This window comes from Typopeltis vanoorti, chromosome 1 (genome assembly GCF_054136105.1).
Source record: "Typopeltis vanoorti isolate ZY-2024b chromosome 1, IOZ_Tvanoo_1.0, whole genome shotgun sequence".
NCBI classification, from domain to species: Eukaryota; Metazoa; Arthropoda; class Arachnida; order Uropygi; family Thelyphonidae; genus Typopeltis; species Typopeltis vanoorti.
Window position 1 is genome coordinate 32,898,025 of NC_143549.1, and position 20,205 is coordinate 32,918,229.

At 35.9% G+C, this 20,205-nt stretch overlaps 1 protein-coding gene across 3 annotated transcripts in view; it reads left to right on the plus strand.

Annotated features, from left to right (window-relative positions):
• Nucleotides 1–20,205, plus strand: part of Slob (Slowpoke binding protein) — a 352,791-nt gene that overhangs the window by 114,320 nt on the left and 218,266 nt on the right. For all 3 annotated transcript variants that reach the window (XM_090415589.1, XM_090415597.1, XM_090415606.1), the window contains exon 6: nucleotides 10,789–10,970. In XM_090415589.1, coding sequence (XP_090271715.1) covers nucleotides 10,789–10,970 — 182 coding nt within the window. The remainder of the gene's footprint in view (nucleotides 1–10,788; nucleotides 10,971–20,205) is intronic.

The window sequence follows — 20,205 nt, forward strand, 5'->3', positions numbered from 1 at the left end:
CTCAAATATATCCGACTGCTTTATGACAAACAGCTGTTACACGTTGTTTTCGGAACTGAAAATCTGAAAGTGGATGTTAGGAGAAAAATGCTAATTGTTTTTTCTTTTGCTTGTGCAGTATAGCATCTGTTGAGGTTGCAGAGTTTTTTAATGATATAGAGACATTTTTATTCTGGTCCTCATAAACAACAGACGGTAAAAAATATCTATTCCTGAATATAAATGAATATTCTGTGTATTATAAGACGTTGATCTACAACAAAATATGAGCATATGTGAGATTGATAAGACAGAAGAACTGCTGATACTAAAAAAAAAAAATAATAATGAATTTAAGGATTCCCCAAAAGTGTGGATAATTCCGATAATGATTGGATGTTAAGTATACTGAGTCTCAGTAAACAAAATAAAATTCTTGGAAAACGGAGTGAAATATACACAAACCAGAGAAATACACATAATATGTACAACAAATTTTACGACATGATTTGCTGCTCCATAAAACCATATTTATTTCTGCAATACTCTTTCTCATAAGTTTTTTTTTTTTTAATTATGCCGTCATAAATTCACTTATTCATGTTTAGAATTTATAGGATTGTGCTATTCGCTCTGCCAAGCAACTTATAGGACACCCATATCACATATGATAATTATTAATTATTTTTACCATTAATGAAAGTGTTTCTACTCACACTTATTCCTTCCTATTCTCACATGTCTTATAAATTTCAAATACTGAAACATGGCCTTTGCACCACTTTCAAGCCTCATGTCAAGCTGGCAACTCTGATCCGCTCGCCAAAGGATAAACTTCACCCTTTAGCACACCCAGGAGTGTATGAAGTTCCATATGACTGTGACTTGGCCTATTATGGGCAAACAGGAAGATCAGTGAACATCCGCCTGGAAGAACATGAAAGATACATTCGCTACTATTACTATGGCAAGTCGGGACTGGCAGACCACGCTTTGGACACTCCTTCACACAGGATTAGATGGAGAAAAACTAATGTGCTATTTAGGAGTCGTTATAGATCTGAAAGATTATTTTTTGAGTCAGCAATGGCTTTGAAGAATTCTCCCAACCTTAACAAATATGGTTGCATTAATTTGCCAAAAATTTGGGAGACGGTTATCCTAAGAAAAACTCCTGGATAACTGCTGCCTTTTTTTTTTTTTTTTTTTTTTTCTTTCCGTTAGAGGGCGCCAAAAATAGGACTTTAGATCTTTTGTCTTTTGCAATTATATTGTTTCACTCACTCACTGTCGCGTTTACATGTGTGTTGTGCTCTGATGATGCTGAGTTGAAAATCAGCGAAATATTAGCGTTAATAAAACATCCTTGTGGATAAAAGTGTTTGTGGTGTTGTTAATACCGTGAAAAAATAAGTCATGAATAACCATCAACGCCTAAGCTTATCAGTTAGATGTCTTATAAATGATGGTCACATATTTTCATCTTTGAGTATTTCAAATATACCAACCAAATATAGCATTCTCCTGCATTGTTGTTTTCTAATCAATCCTAAAACAGATTGTTTCCCTACTCTACGCAGAAGTATTCAAAGTTATCCTGCAATTAACTGCATTGGACCAATTAAGATGGGTACTGATGCACTATGCCCTCTCAACTTTCATACATCGACAAAATGCAATCCCACGGTCATGAGTGTCCTCAGGGGGGGACGGGGCACTCCCCCCTTGAGATCGATTAAAAAATTCCACAAATTATAATCTTAAAATTGATTGCGATATGTAATCTTATACCCTCCACTCTGGGAATGCTTTTCTGTCTTTAAATTTTATTATGGGTTGGCCTGTTGCTGGGTAGCCATAGAAAATGTGTTTTATTGCAATAATAAAATACTTGTCCCTGTTTTTAGTTCATCTTTTTCATTTTTGAACCATGACCGTTTAATTTGCCCTCTGTTTAGTAAGTTACAGAGTGAAATGTGAATTGTAAATTTATAGTGAAACAAATTTAAACAAAAAAAAATACATTTTTAAAAGGTAAGTGTATGTAATTTAATATTATTTTACTTGTTAGTTTTATGATTTTTTTTCCTTTTAAACTGAAATAATTTAATTTAGGATTAATTAATTAGTTGATTTTTAATAAAATATGCTGGTCAATTTTTTAATGTATGAAATTGTGCTAAAAACTATTAATTCTGAATACCTTTTTTTTCTCCCGAAGAATTAAAGATCATTAAAATCGATGCAAAATGAAAATCTGACTTTTGCTGTAGACTGTAATATATTTCTTGAATTCACATGACCCTCTGCCCTAAGCCCTGAATGCAGCTCTGATTATTCTGCTCAGCAATGATGCAGTATTTTGGAGTGAAGTCACTGCAAGAAAAAAAGTGGTATAGTTGCAGAGCCCCTTTTTACCATGTTGACCAGGTGAATTGGGACTTCAGCCTACTAGTAGGAAAGTTCACCCTTTGCCCTCAAATACTCTAATAGCATTGGAGCTATACTCTAATAGCACTTCTTTTTACGAGTTGTCCAGTCTTGAAGTTACTTCAGGTGCAAACTTTTGTTTCCTTATACTTGGATAAAGGATTAAACCAAGGATATAATTTCTTGGCATCTTTAATTTATATTACAAATATCACTATCTCAGGAGTAAGGAGCAAGCATGGGGGGGGGGGGAGAAGGAGCAAGAAGAAATGAATGAATGAAAGTAAGAAAGATGGGGAGGGACCAGTCTACAAATAATATAATACATGTATATTGCATATTGCATATGAAAAGGCATATGACAAGGTGCCAAGAGAGAAGCTATTCAATACGCTGCAGTTATATGGTGCCAATGGGGTATTATATCAAGCAATACTTAGTCTTTATTTGAGTTGTAAGTCAGCAGTTAGAATTGAAGGAAGTACAGGAAGATGGTTTAATGTTAAATCTGGTGTCAGACAAGGATGTACATTATCCCCTCTGTTATTCATTATCTATATGGATCACATTATGAAGAAAAGTGGTATTAAACATGATATCAAAATTGGAGATGTTAATGTCAGCTCTTTGCTTTATGCAGATGATGTTATACTTCTAAATAAATCTGCTACAAGTCTGCAAGATTCTCTGACTAAATTGAATAGCTGTTGTAATAGATATGGTATGAAGGTCAGCAATAAAAAGACAAAGACAATGAAAATAGGCAGAATCATTGAAAATGTCAACTGTGTTGTGAATGGAGAACTTGTAGAACAAGTAAAACATTTCAGCTATTTAGGCACGATTTTTACTGAAGATGGTAAATTAAATATAGAAATAGACAACAGAATCAGCAAAGCTGGTATGGTGGGAAGTCAATTGAATAAATTCATATGGAATAAGAGAGAAATTAGTCGGAACACTAAATTAGCTGTGTACAAGACAGTGTTCGAACCAGTTTTAACTTATGGATCTGAGAGCTGGGTGAGAAGTAAAACACTTGACCAAAGACTAGAGACCACAGATATGAGAGTCCTGAGAAAGATTATAGGCGTGAACAGATGGCATCAATGGCAATATCATATTAAAAACGAGGATATTAGGAAAGAACTTGACATTGTCAGCATCCAGGAATGCGTTAGCAGAGCTAATCTCAGGTGGTGTGGTCACTTAAACAGAATGGGCGAGGAAAGATTAGCAAAACAAGTGTTCTCTGCCAGGTTGGCAGCAAAACGACCCAGAGGAAGACCAAGATGTAGGTGGATTGATACGGTACAAAGTGCTTTAGACGATAGAAATATAAGATCTGATAATGTTGGAGTCTTGACAAGTAACAGACTGATTTGGAGGAAAATTGTAGATAGGAAATTAATAATGATGTAGTTTTTTTCATGTAGTACTATCATATCCTGTACACCCCTTGAGGGTACATGGCAGGAATTTGATGATGATGATGATGTATATTGCATGAAGTAAGGCATGATCCCTCATCAGGTACCTTGGGTTTGCCACTCCTGTACTCACTGAAGTGAGTCCTCAAGGTAAGTATGGTTCCAATAAACATTATTTCACTGCAATAAAACTAACAATCAAATCTCTATTCAGAGATTTGAATGTTTGTTTTATTAGTCAACTATCTCTTCTTGGAACAGTTCTAAGCTCTGTTCTTTCTTTTTTGACATAAGCATATTACAAATATCCTTATGGACATCTATAATGCCATGCATTATTGACAGGTCGGCACCCGGACTGGTTTTGACCTATATTGAGGTCTTATCGGTGGGAGTTCAGACCCAAAAGTGATACCAAAAGTTGAAGTTGCAGAAGTCATATTTTCATATGTGAGTAGTCAAAAGGTGTCATACCTTATTACTAAAATACCTGGATTAGGAACAGATGTTGGAAGTTTTTCCACTTAGTTAAACTACAAATTAAAGATGCCAAGAAATTATATTTTTGTTTAAATCCTTTATCCAAGTGTAAGCAAACAAAGTTTGTGCATGAAGTGACTTCAGGACTGGGAAAATTGTATATAGAAGCTGATGACTTTGCATCACTTGCCTTAGTGTCCTATAATGCAGCTGACTCCTATTGATGATACCTCAATAAAAGTCAAAACTGGTCTGGGTAGTAATCCCTCCCATAATGCATAGTATTATACATGTCTGTAAGGATATGTGCTTTCCATTATGGGATTCTAAGTCAAGTGATATGAAGTCATCAGCTTCTTTTTATGAGTTGTCCAGTCTTGAAGTTACTTCAGGTGCAAACTTTGTTTCCTTATACTTGGATAAAGGATTAAACCAAGAATATAATTTTTTGGCATCTTTAATTTATATTACAAATATCGCTACCTCAGCATCCAAAAAAGTATGTTTTTTGTTTTGCTCAACACATAACTTTATCTCCTTTTAACTATATTATCCTATTAAATAGCTATTAACTCTTATATAAATTGTAGATCCTTTCAAGTATTGAATACTGTTCTCATATTTGAAGTGCCCCTGAAGGCATGACTTGAGCAATAGGTGATTAATAATTCATTTCTTACTAGTTCATACCAGTCTATTTGATAGACATTCAGGTTTTGCTGAACAGGACTGTGTTTTCTGTAATTATTTGTATGGTTACTGTTCATCAGAATTGCCATCAATTATCACCCCCTCTGTTAAAATCTGTTAAACACATGCAATAATTATTCAATACTCCTTAGTTCACTTTCAAACTGTCAGAACAAATTTTTCTTCCTCATTGATTCATTCCTCTATTCAGTCTTTAGGAACAATCTTCTCCCTCTTCTTATTATCTGAAGAGTATAATCTACAAGTTTTCAAATCTAGTGTTGACAAGTTTTGTATTTTCTATCTTTCTGTTAATCCACAGAACTAATATATTAGAGGTGAAATATGTTATAGCTACTTCCAAGAAATTATGCTTTCTCTTTCACTGAAGATTATGTTACCAAACTCTATATAGATGATAGATTCTTTTAAACTCCTTAAAAATACTTCATTTAGTACAGAAGAGAGCTTCTTCAGCTTCATTCCCTCTCAAGTAGGGTTGCTACAGCAAATCAACCTCCTCCACTCAGTTCTGTCCAAGAACCATTTTCTCCTCTAGTCTGAGATCTTGGAAGTCCTCCCCCACACTCTCAAGCTGTCCAGCCTTGATTCTTTAGGTCTACCCCTTACTTATTTTGCCTGGTGGGTTCATCACTCTTTCCCACATAGCTTTTATCTCACTGCATAACATGACCAAACGACCTCAGCCTTGATTCCCTAATCTTGAATGATTATGGTAAGACGATGTTAATGATTTAAGTGGTAGAATGATAACTGCTGCAGAAGACATTGTTGAGCTATTCAGTGATCAATTTATAAGGGTGTTTCATTCTGATCAGAGTGGTAAAGTGTAGAGGACATGCAGAAGATGGCTTAATTGTGAGTAAACAGGAAGTATTTGAGGAAATAAATAAACTTGATATCAATAAGGTGATAGGATTTCATGACATATCACCACTCATCTTAAGGGAATGTTCCAGGGAATTGGCATGTCTATTTAATAAAAGTCTTACAACAGCATAGGTTCCAAGAGAGTGGAAAGAATGTAAAAATGCTCCAATTCTGTATATCTGGAGTTGTAGTGAAGGTACAAGAGAGATTGGTGAGAACTAGGATACAGAAATGGGTTGAGAACAGCAGTATATCTATGGTTGTCAGCATGTGTTTGTTAAAGGGAGATCATGTTTTACTAACTTACTAATATACTATAACAAATGACAAATGTCTAGGACAAGAGAGGAGCATGTATAGTGGTATACTTAGATTTTGCAAAAGCTTTTGATAGACTGCCACACAACAAGCTGGTAAATAAATTGAAACAGATGGGATTGGATAACAGACTTCTGAGTTGGATCAGTAACTGGCTGTCAGATAGGTATCAGTGGTGTACTGCAGGGGTCAGTTTTGGGACTATTGTTGTTCAGTTTGTACTTTAATGATATTGGGATTGGTTTAACTAGTGATGTGCAGCTGTTTGCAGATGATGCAAAACTGGGGAGATAATGCGGAGGACCCTGACATGGAGAAATAGAGAGATTATGATGCCACTGTATAAGGCCTTGATCAGTCCTCATATGGATTATTGTGCACAGATTTGGTCACTGGGTTTTTATGGTGATGAGGGTATGTTGGAAAGTGTCTAGAAAAGATTCACAAAGTTGGTTAGTGGTCTTTGGAGTATGAGAACAGATTGAGATAATGCAAGCTGCATAGCCACGTGCATAGGAGGAAGAGGTGGGGGGGGGGGCATTGAGACATAAGCTATTCATGAGTTGTTATCAGGTTGACATGGAAGAGATGTTTCATAGCATGGGAGAGGGGCTAAAACAAGAGACCATCCAGAAATTTCAAAATTCTAGAAACTGTATAAGGAGAATGTGAGCAGAGAAGTGAGAAGCAGGTTCTTTGCATGGAGAATGGTTGGTGAGTGGAATGCATTGCCTGAGTTTGTTGTGAATGTAGATACGGAGAATCAGTTTAAAGCAAGGTAGCATTATGTGCCATAGTGTGTATCTCCCATGATGAGTCTGTGACTTCATGGAGGTCAGATGTTAATAATGATGATAATTTTTTCCAGGTACTTACCTTCACTGTTCCCCTGATTAGTGAGTTTTTGATCTTATCCAATCTTGTTACACCACTTGCAAGTCTCAGCATTTTCATTTCAGCTATGTCCATTCTCTTCTCCATCTCTTGGTCATCTGCCAGGTCTCATTGCTGTACGTCAGTTCAGATCTTATTACCATTTTGTAGATTTTTCCTTTTAACTTGCTAGACACTTCTGCATCACACAGGATACCTGAAACCTTTTTCCAGTTTATTCATCCTGATTGGATCCTCCTATTGAGTGTGAGTCCAGGTATTCATCACGTCTGACACATGATCCTAGAATGTGAACCTGGACACTTGTGTTGTGCAGTGTTATACTTGCTTCACTACGTGTGTACTCTGTCTTATTTTTACTGCTCCTCAAGCCACTGTCTTCCAAAGCTTTCCTCCATTGTTCAAGTCTTTCTTCTGCTTCCTACTTTGTGCAAATCCACATCATGAGCAAACATCATCGTCCAAGGTGATTCAGTTCTTACTGTCTCTTTCAATTCATCAAGGGTCAACTTTGAGTCCCTTATTTGTTATGTTCTTGGGAATGACTAAGTGTTTCCTGTTTCACATTTCACCCTTTTTTTTTTTACTACCATCATACATGTCTTGTAAAAGATGTAGATACTTCTTCTGGAATCATTTTCTTCCTCATGCTTTCCCATATCTCTTTTCTTGGGACTCTATCAAAGGCCTTCTCCAAATCAACGAAGACTAGAATGGCCTTTATCCATCTGTAGATTACGTTCTGTAGATTACGTAATAATCTACATTCTGTAGATTATTACGTAATCTACAGAATGTAGATTACGTAATAAATCTACATTCTGTTATGTAGATTTATTACGTAATAAATCTACGTATAGATTTATTACGTAATAAATCTATACGTAATTATAGCGTATAATTACGCTATAATTATAGCGTATAATTACGCTATAATTATAGCGTAATTATAATTAATTACGTTAATTAATTATAACGTAATTAACGTTATAAATAACGTTATTTATAACGTTAAATAACGTTATAAACTTTATTAACGTTAATAACGTTAATAAAGGTTATTAACGTTAACCGTTAATAACCTTTATTAACGGTTAACGGCAACCGTTAATAAAGTCATGCTGAAATCACCTAGACATTTTCATACTTCTATGGGGACGATATCAGGTCCAACTGCCTTCCTGTTTTTCATCTTTTTGAGTGTTCTTCCTCCACTTCCATTCTTGTTATGTTAGGAATTGGTCCCATGACCAGATCTCCTTCATCCTTTTGTAAATCCCTATTTATTTCATTCATTAATTTCTCAAAATTTCTTCATATAGAATGGTACCATCCTGTCCCTTAATCATCCTGGTTTGATATATATATCTTTACTTTTCCACTTTTTTTTTTGTCTGGCTATCCTGAAGACAATTTTGATGCCTTCCTCATTATCCAGACTTTCATACAGTTATCATAGGCTTCAGCTTTAGATGTTGCTACTGCTCTCTTTGCCTTTTTTCTTTGCTTTTCTATATTCTGTTCTATTCTGTTATTCGCTATTCTCTTCGCCTACTCTGTCCCACTTCTGCTTGGCTTTTTTCTTTTCCTAATACACTTTCTTGAAATGACGAGGTGTACCTCGTCACTCCACCCACATTTCCTTTTCCACCTTAATGTTTCCTGTTGTATGACCCAGTGCCTCTTTCCCAATATTATCGATGTTTTCCAATTTTCCATCTTCTGTTGGTCCATATTTAGTAATCACTGCTTGTACCTTTTTGATGAACTCTTCTCTAAGATCACTTTCTACTAGCTTCCACCATTTTGTTTTGATGATCCTTTCTCTTGTTTTGTGTTTTACCCCTTTTATTTCCACTTGGCAGAGAGAAGCCTGTGCTGCTCTGCCACTTCCTCTCCTGGTATTACTTTACAATCACTTACCTCCTTTATATATTCTCTTCTACAGAGTATATAGTCCACCTGGGAGTGTCTCTCCCCCACTGCTGTATGTGTACCTGTGGTTTGGTAATTTTTCTGTAGAATGTGTTCAGTAAGCAAGATTCCTTTCCATTGCAAAAAAACAGCAATCCTATCACCTTCGTTATTCCTTTTTCCAGCTCCATGACTTCCTTGTATAATTTCCCTGTCTTTATTGCTGTCACCATTAATTTCACCACACACAAAGATCCATTCCTTTCATTGTAATCTGCTTATTATACATTCTAGGTCTCTCCAAAAATTTTCACTGATATTCACTTCTAGCACATTTCCTTTAAGTTCCTGATTGAGTACAATTCCCACTGCATTGCACTATCTGTTCATGTCACAATAAAATAACTCCTGTCCTTCAATCTTTAGTGCTGTTTGTCCTTTCCATTTTGTTTCTTGCACAAGCAGTATTGCCAGCCCCCCCCCTCTCTGCTGCATCAAGTCTACAACCTCTCAGCTCCTTCTATTGTGGGAGCCCACATTCAGGGTTCTGGTTTAGCTTTGCCCATTTTTTGTGAAGACCAGGCAAAGCCTACACACATTGCTTCTGGGATATGCCCTAGTCCCATCTCCTTCCTTGAGGTCTGTCCCCATTCAGATAATATAGCAAAGTTTTACAGCCGTGTGCCCTTGCTGATTCCAACCTTACAGGAGTTCAGCCTACTGGGGCTGAACAGGCAAACATTGGGAGAGAAGGCAGACTCCCACTGCATGAGACAAAAAGAAACAATAAATAGAAAGCTTCATCCTAGTCCTCGAATACTCTGATAGCATTGGGGGAAAGGAGCAAGAAGAAGAAGAAATAAAAAAAAAGAGGAAAGAAGGATGAAGAGAGGTCTGCAGATAATATAACAGATGTATATTACATGAAGTAAGGCATAGTTCAGCATCAGGTACCTCAGGTTTGCCACTCCTGTACTCACTCATGTGAACCCTTGAGGATTGAGTACAGAAGAGAGCATTTAGGTTAATTAGTGATCCATCTCTCACCAGTTTATTATGCTCCCCTCTCTTTCATTTTGATATTCAGTTTCTGATGCTTGCATTTTCTATAAATATTTTCATGGTTTTCCTGAAAAAAATTGTTGGATTAATTGATGTGTTTATCAGAGGAGAAACTTCTTTGGAACAGTTTCCCATCTTATGCATTTCTTAGAATTACAATTTGCAGATGCAAAACTGGATTTTCCTCATTTAGGTTTAGTAAAACACATTGCAATTACACATTGTGAATATAAACATGAATGCCTTTTCAAAGAGGTGACTGTTCTTGTCTGAACAGTCAAGAACAGTCACCTCATTAATGACACCTTCAGACTGTTCTTGTCTGAAGGTGTCATTAATTTATGCATTGTATTACTTTCTGTAACCATCACAGATTGATTAGTTAAAATATAGAGCTATTCTAAGTAATACATTTTGATAATGTAAGCATGGTATTCCGGTTACAAAATACAATAAAAAAACTTTCCATCTGTCAACATTTGTGATAACAGAACTTGTTTAGTCAAGGAAAAAGTTATATGAAGTAATTACTTTGGCATAATTCCTCCCCACCAACTGTTTTAATAAATAAGCTACTACATTATTTTACATTAAAAAATCCTTAATATTATTAGTATAATTATTACTTTTCACTGCATTTTTATATTATGAAAATATATATTAGATGCAAAGTCATCCTTAATTATATTTCATTTTTTAGAGTCATTGTCAAGATGATTGGAGGGAAAAATATCAGTATCATGGAGATGGCTTGACACAGTCACAAGTACAACGATTGGGAAGCCAGATTCTTGAAGCACTTTTATTCTTGAAAGATCGTGGGTTTCCATCATTTGGTCATCTTCATTCTGGAAATGTCATCCTTCAAAATGGGGTTGCAAGGTGCGTTTTTGGGATGAAATAATTTTAATAATATCTTTATAAATGGTGTAATTGGATAGTGATTGATGATAGTTGGTTGTTACTTTATACTTAATCATAAAACATTAAATTTGAATGTCGTCATCTGAACAATTTAGGTACAGTACATATTTTCTGAACAAAATGCGCCCCAGTTTCCGAACCGAATTTTGGTTCCCGAACAGCAAAACGGCAACCGCGTGCTGAGCTGTAAGGCAGGAAAGCATCAGTTACACAGCAGCCTTTGTTCAGTGCAGACACCTGCTCGAATATGTAGCGAGTTTTCTTGATTTTCTTTTTTTTTTTTTTCCATAAATTATTATTAAGTTAGCATGGGGCCGCAGAAGAATAGTGATAGCAACAAAGCGAAAAGAAAAGTTGTTAGAACCATGATAGAGATGAAACCCGAAAGACGAATGCCATTTTCATATCCGAACATGAAAATGGCATTCATGTCGCGAATCTTGCTGTGCAGTTCGGTATGACGAAATCAATGATATGTACAATACTCAAAAATAAAGAGGGCGATCAAGAGCGCTGATGTTGCAAGAGGAGTGAAAGTTCTTACTAAACAAAGATTGCAGACGATTGAAGAAGTGGAAAAATTGTTGCTGATTTGGACAAACAAGAAACGGTTAGCTGGTGATAGTGTTTCTGAGGCTATAATTTGTGAAAAAGTGAGGCAATTACATGATGACCTGTTAAAGAAGAACCCCGGTACGAATGCTGATACTGATGTGTTCAAAGCTAGTAGAGGGTGGTTTGAAAAATTTAAGAGGAGAAGCAGCATACATAGTGTGGTTAGGCATGGGGAGGCTGAGTTCGAACTGAGAAGCTGCTGAGAAATATGTGCAAGAATTTAGTGACTATGTAAAGGCTGAGGGTTTTCTTACCCAACAAGTGTTCAACTGTGATGAAACTGGCCTATTTTGGAAAAAATTGCCAAAGAGGACCTACATCACTCTGGAGGAAAAAGCATTGCCAGGACACAAGCCAATGAAGTACAGGCGGACTCTTTTGTTATGTGGAAACACAAGTGGGGACGTCAAGGTCAAGCCATACCTTGACGTACCATTCTGAGAATCCGAGAGTGTTTAAGAAAAATAACGTGATGGAAAGTAAATTGCCTGTTATGTGGAGGGCTAATAGTAGTGCTCGGGTAACCAGGCAATTGTTTATTGAGTGGATCCATGAAGTGTTTGCCCCAAGTGTGAGAAAATACCTTCACGAAAAAAATTTGCCAATTAAATTCCTTCTTGTAATGGACAATGCTCCTGCTCACCCTCCAGGCTTGGAGGACGAGTTAGTGGAGGAGTCTAATTTTATCACAGTGAAGTCCGTGCCCCTAATAGAACTCTAATTCAACCCATGGACCAGCAGGTCATTTCGAACTTTAAGAACCCCCACCAAAGCACTGTTTCAAAGGTGTTTTGAAGTGACTTCTGACACAGAATTAACACTCAGAGAATTCTGTAAAAATCACTTCAACATCCTCCATTGCTTAAGTATCCTTGACAAAGCCTGGGTGCAAGTGACTTACAGGACGATGAACTCGGCCTGGAGGAAATTGTGGTCAGACTGTATAGCTGACGGAGACATTGAAGCTGAGCATGTTGCTCTTGTCGATGATATTGTGTCTCTGGGCAAAAGCATGGGCTTGGAAGTTGACAAAGGGATCACAGGAATGAGCTCACCACGGAAGAACTGGAACACCTTCAGAAGGAGCAGCAAAAGATGTTTCTAGTTCTTTGATCAAAGAAATGTGTGCAAAATGGGGTGAGGTGCAAAGTTTTGTGGCAAGATATCACCCTTACAAAACTGTAGCAAACTGCATCATAAACCATTTCAATGACAGTGCTATGTCTCACTTCAGAAACATTTTAAAACACAGGCAAAAAAAAATGTCATTGGATAGGTTTTTAGTGAGACAGAGGCCCAGTATGTCTCAAGCAGAGTTGAGTGGTACCAAGAGACAGAAAAGAGAAAAACCACCAGAAGGACAGTCACCTGATTCTATGGAATCAGGTGACTCCCCCTTACTCACCTTCTTCCACTTACACCATCAACTCTCCTCCGTATGTATAGTTAAAGTGAAGTTAAATTTTCGTTTTTATTTTATCTATGTATTGTGTTTGTTCTTTTTATGTAAGATTTTATGCATTTTCATTATGTTTTTATACGATCTTATGCATGAATTACTGTTATTAAGGTTTAAATAAACAATCATCTGGGATTCGGGAACGGATTAATCCATTTTACATTAATTCTTATTGGAAAATGGTTTCAGTTTTCAAACAATTCGGTTTCCGAACAGCCTTCGGGAACGAATTAAGTTCGACAACCGAGGTTCCACTGTATAGCTTTTTTATGTGTTGTTCCTGCTCTGTAGATTGATCTTTCCATCTTAGTCTTGGACATCCACAGTCTCTTCTTCCTGTAGGTTTATATTCTAGTGCTAGTTTAGGAATCCTATTGTTATTCATTCTTTCTGTGTGGTGTACCCAATTTTGCTGGTATTCTTCTATTTCTTGTATGATGGTTTTGTATAATCATTCTCTTATTTCTTGTTTTTCTTTTTATCTAATCTAGTGAGTCCCAGGAGAGGTCTTAGAAACTTCGTCTATGCTTCCAATCTTGTCTTTTTGTTTTAGAATCAAAGTTTTACTTCCAAATTTGAGAGATGTTTTAGAGGTCATCTTAATAGAGTTTCTTTAGTCATTTGTTTTCCAAAATTTCTTTTAATTATGCCATTCATTCTATTGTGAATCAGTATTGAATTGCAAGATTATTTTTCCTAACTGTTTGAATTCTGTAACTTGTTCTATTATTTTATGTTAAGCATAATTTTGGCTTTTTGAATGGCATTTCCACACATTGCCATAGTTTTTGTTTTCAGAGATTTTCATTTTAAATCTTTTTGCTATTTAGTATAGATGGTTAGTTGCAATTTGGAGTTTATCCGCTGAATTTGAAATTAGTACTCGATCATCTGCATAAAGTATTGTATTTAGCTGTATGTTATTTCTTAGTTAAATTCCATCAAAGATGGAATTTAACTAAGAAATAAGTTTTCTATTATTTATGGAAAATCAGAACCTATAATTTATAATTATAGGTTCTGATAACGTTCTATCTGCAAATTTGATGTAAATTTTTATTTCTCTGTAGAGACTTTTTTATTGCGTGAATTAGTTGAGGATGTATTTTATCATCTTGTAATATTTTCCAGAATAGATTTCTGTTCAAGTTATCATATGCTTTTTCGTAGTCAATAAATAGCAGGAAAGTGGAGAGGTTAAATTCTTTTCTTATTTCTGTGATCTGTTGTATTGTGAAAGAGGTATCTGTGCATCCTCTACTAAAACTACACTGTTCTTCTTCTAAATAATTTTCTGTGTATTTAATTAGTCTATTCTTTAAGATATTTGCATATTTTAGATGCTGTTATTATTATTATTAAGAGAGAGACCTCCATGGAGTCAAGGACTCATCGAGGGAGGCCATATACTACGCACACCAGCTATCATACTTATTCTTGAATTCATTCACACTGCTTGCGCTCATAACATCCAATGGCAATCACGCACCACCCTACTAGAGAAAAATCTAGCCTTTACCCTCTTAGTGGCATTCATTCTGAGCTTTCAAGGATGCCCTCTTGTCCTTTTCTCACTCTCCATAAATTGAAAAATTCCATCAACTGAAATGACCAAAGTTTGTAAGTCTCAATCATAACACCCCCTCTTTCTCCTATTTGTTATCTGCAATCTTCAAATTCTCAATCTGTCTTTATAATCAGTATTCCACAATCCTGATATCATTTTTAATACTTTCCTTTGTATTCTCTCCAATATATCAGAATCACAACGGAAACAAGGAGACCAGACCTACGCACAATAGTCCAAGTGAAGTCTTATCAAGGCCTTGTAAAGAGGCAAAATGACATCCTCATCTTTACATGAGAATGTTCCTTTCAGCTTTGCAATTACACACAGCTTGTATGTTGCTTGTCAAATTTTTCCCAATATCATTAAGGACCAAGCAATGATCCTTGAGGTACACCACTGGCTACCTTAAATCTTGCGGACTCTCATTCCCTGTAAACCACTTTTTGATATCTGTCGGTCAGCCATCTTCTTATCCACCCTAATATTCTATAACTCAAACCCATATTCTCCAATTTTTGCAACAGTCTACCATGCTGTATTCTGTCAAAAGCCTTAGCAAAAATCCAAAAGTATCATGGTGTATCCATTCCCCTTGTCTAGTTCAATGGTAACTAGACAAGAGGAATGGATACACCAAGGGGTGTATCCATTCCATTCCAATCCATTCCTTGGTGTATCCAATCCATTCCAATGGTATCAATGGTAACTAGACAAGGGGAATGGTAATCCATTCCCCTTGTCTAGTTCACATCTATAACTATTTTCGATTATAGTTATAGATGTGAGCAAGTTGCTGAAACATGACTTCCCCTTAGTAAACCCACGTTAATCATTGCAAACTAGAGATTCACTGTCAACCTATTTCTGAGTGCAAGCCCTAACCAATTTTTCCAATCACCACTACTCCTGAGATACTAATTGGTCGATAGTTGGATACATCGGTCTTTGCACCACCCTTGTATAACGGAATTACCATGCATTCTTTCCATTCCGGAAGAATCTTTCCTGTTCTGAGACTCATATTAATCAGCCTTGTCAAAGGAATAGCCAGTTCAGCTGAGCACTCTTTTAGCACACATGCTGATTCCATCAGTCCCTATTCCTGAATTCTTATTAAGTTTGTGCAACACGTCTAATACCTCGTCTTTATATACTTGAGTTTCTTCATTCAGTGAAGAGGTAGGAGTGAGTTCAATATCATGTGCAACTGGTTGATAACTTTTAACAAAATGGACTCATTAGTTGAAAAACCTCTTCAGCATCTGTAACCCTCATATTATTTGTATTTAAAAGAGTTCATCATCATGATCAAATTCTTGACATTTGCACTAAAGGGTTGTACAGGATATGATAGTACTACATGCAAATAGTACTATCATTACAAAAATTTACATCATTATTAACTTCCTATCTACAATTTTCCTCCAAATCAATCTATTACCTGTGAAGGCTTCAACATTGTCAGATCTTATATTTCTATCTTCTAATGCACTTTTTACCGTATCTATCCACCTATGTCTTGGCCTTCCTCTGGATCTTTTTCCTGCCAACCTGTTAGAGAACACGTGTTTTGCTAATCTTTTCTCTCCCATTCTGTTTAAGTAGCCATACCACCTGAGATTAGCCCTGCTAACACATTCCTGGATCTAACAATGTCAAGTTCTTTCCTAATATCCTCTTTTTTTTAAATATGATATTGTCATTGATGCCATCTGTTCACTACCCTAATTTTTCTCAGTATGTGGTCAAGTGCTTTACTTCTAACCCCGCTCACAGATCCATAAGTTAAAATTGGTTTGAACACTGTCTTATATACAGCTACTTTAGTGTTTTGATTAATTTCTCTGTTATTCCATATAAATTTATTCAGTTGACTTCCTACCATACCAGCTTTGTTGATCCTGTTGTCTATTTCCATATTTAATTTACCATCTTCACTAAAAATCGTGCCTAAGTAGCTGAAATGTTTTAATTGTTCTAGAGGTTCTCCATTCAGAATGCAGTTGATATTTTCAATGCTTCTGCCTATTTTCATTGTTTTTGTCTTGTTATTACTGAATTTCATACCATGTCTATTACAACAGTTATTCAATTTAGGCAGGGAATCTTGCAAACTTGTAGCGGATTTATTCAGAAGTATAACATCGTCCGCATAAAGCAAAAAGCTAACATTAACATCTCCAATTCTGATATCATGTTTAATACCACTTTTCTTCATAATGCAATCCATATAGATAATGAATAACAGAGGGGATAATGTACTTGTCTCATACCAAATTTAATATTAAACCATCTTCCTGTACTTCCTTCAATTCTAACTGCTGACTTTCAACTCAAATAAATGCTAAGTATTGCTTGATTTAATGTCCCATTGACACCATACAACTGTAGCGTTTTGAATAGCTTCTCTCTTGGCACATTGTCATATATTCCCATGATTTCTCACCTATTTGTCATAAAGTGAAAATCTGATCTTGACAGCCTCTGTTTGGCTGAATCCAGTTTGCTCTTCACCAAGCTTTTCTTCCATGATCCTTCTCAACCGTTTCTCAAGATTTACACAAGTATACTTCTGTTAATCTTACCAGGAACACTCAGCAGTGAAATACCTCTGTAATTCTCACAATGAGTTTTATTTCCCTTTTTATATATAGTTATGAGAGAGCTCTACTCCAATCATCTGGAATTTGTCCCTATATCCAGGCCCTCTGAACTGTGCAGTTCAGCCATTGTAAGACTTGTATACTTCTATAATTGAGCATTTCTAGACGAATATCATCTACTCCAGCTGCCTTTCCACATTTCAGACTCTTGATGGCTTTTTCTACTTTAAGTATGGATATGTATTCCTGATTGCATGCCTGGTCAGTATTTTTTATCACTGTGCTGTCATCACTGCTAGTTTCATTTAGCAATTTTTCAAAGTAATTACTCCATACTTCAAGGATATCTTTTTCTCCAGTTTTCATATCACCTTTATCATTTCTAATTCCTTTTATAGCACTATTTCCTCCATTTCTGAGCTTCTTCAACAACCTCCAAAATATCTTGCCACCTTCTTGATATTTATTTTCTATGTTCTTACCAAAGTCTTCCCATGACTTTTGTTTAGCTAGTTTTACACAGTTTAGCTTTCTTACATTTTCCTCTGTATAATCTCTAAGAGCACAAGCTGACTTATTTGCCAGGAACTTTTGATATGCTTTCTTCTTTTCTTCACTGCCTGTTTAACTTCCTAACCACGAAGGAGTTCTGATTTTTCTATCCTTGCAGACAACCTCATCACATGCCTCTCTGGCTGAAAAAAAGGATAATGTGGAAGGAATACCGTGTCCATAAGGATGATCTCCATAATGAAAATTATAAGTGACTGGCTAGAATAGTCACATGTTGTATGGAAAGCAAAGTCTGAGTACAAAAAGAAACTGGGTCTGTGTACTAAAGTGAACCCACAAGATTCTATTGATATGATGCAAGTAAAAGAAAGAATGAGTATGAAAGAATAACTCTTAAATTCTGTCATGTTGTACCATTTAATATTGTGGTAATTCACATGGAGAGAAGACGCAAGGAATACAAAAAGTCTCATTGACTATGTTATTGTTGATCAATCAATGTTTTATTCTGAGCTTGCCACTGAATCTCCAAGGTTTGATTCCTGTTCTCAAGCTCTTTCATTTTTTCTTCAATAATTTTTGTATATTTCAGTCTGTAGCTTATATTTGAGAGCTGCTCAACTTTTATTTGCTTTTAAACTTTCTTTTTCTGGCATGTTCTTCTTTTCAATATGAAATTCAATTTTATCGTGCTCAAGACTAAATGGTGATCACTTCCAATTTCAAATACTCTGTACACTCTAGTGTCCTTCACCAGAGAGAAAACATCACTATTAATAATAACATAGTCAATGACACTTTTTGTATTCCTTGCGTCTTCTCTCCATGTGAATTACCACAATATTAAATGGTACAACATGACAAAATTTAAGAGTTATTCTTTCATATTCATTCTTTCTTTTACTTGCATCATATCAATAGAATCTTGTGGGTTCACTTTAACACACAGAGCCAGTTTCTTTTTTTACTCAGACTTTGCTTTCCATACAACATGCGACTATTCTAGCCTGTCGCTTATAATTTTCATAATGGACATCATCCTTATGCACATGGTATTCCTTCCATGTCATCCTTTTTTTATGAATCTCTTGCTTATTAAGATTACACATCCATAATGATTTTATGTTATTTTCGACCATATGAACTATGGAAAAGATTGACATCAACTGAGTACATATTGGTCAAAGTAATTTATTTGATACTAAATAAAAAATACTGACATGTTTTGCCAACTTAGCTGTTTGGCTTCTTCAGAGTGAATTAAATAGATACAAAACAACTTAAACACTAAAACTGTTCATGAAGGAATGAACCGAATACAATTGTATTTTTTACAAATACAGAAGAACGCGTACATCACACGCATGAAGCATGTATGAAATTAACTTTTGCTATGTAGGAACGTTCTGCAATTAGCAGCCAGAGATTTAACTCTGGCATGCTTAAAGATCTTATGAGGGTCTTCCAAATATCAGCCAGAATTAATCCTTGGTTTCTGTTGAGGTTGTGTTTAGGATTCGGGAGCAGAAATCTTTCTCTAAATAGGGCATGGAGCCTTTGTTTCATTCTATGGTATGGTTTGTCCTGGAGAAATCAAGTGTTAACCCCGAATTGTCTTCTCTATTGTTGTTTACATCTCCTATGTTCTTTTTTTCTGATTTCCAAACTTCTAGCAGTCTAACAATATAGTTTAATCCACAGGAATGTTATAGACACCGGCATATTTGAAGAAGGCATGACTGTCTTTCGGAGATCTTAAAAATTGGCAGATAGTCTTTAAAGGTTTAAAAGTCACTCGTATTTCATGTGGCATGAGGAGTGTAGCAATCTCTTTGGAAAGTGTCCCAGCATAAGGAATGGCGATGGTGGATTTCTAACGTATTTCTTCAGATTGTTGTTGTGGGAGGTTACAGAAAAGTATCTTATGGATCAATTTTTTTGGGTAACCATTGTCTATGAGGTTTTTTGTTATGTAGGCTAGTTCATCTTTGAGATCTTTATCTTCTGTAGTGATGAGAGCGGCCCTATTTTTTAGCATGTGTATGATGCTTAGTTTTTGAGAAATATGGTGCGAAGAAGTGAAGTGCAAGTATTGACCTGTGTTGGTTGGTTTGTGGTAGACTGCAAGGCTGATACGTGCATCCATTTGTTTCTTAATTAAAGTATCCAGGAATGGTAATTGTTTATCCTTCTCAATTCTAAGGTAAATTTTATTTTGTGATGGAAGGAGTTGATCTTGGTAAGAAAATCAAAAAGACCTTTTTTCTGTGTTGATCTTGGTAAGAAAATCAAAAAGACCTTTTTTCTGTGTTTTTCCATACAATAAAAATGTCATCCACATACCTCCACCACCATTGGCACACCCAGGGAGGGGGCCAAGGAGCCCTGGCCCCCCAAAAGAAAAAGGAAAAAAGACTAGAAAATTTTCCAAAA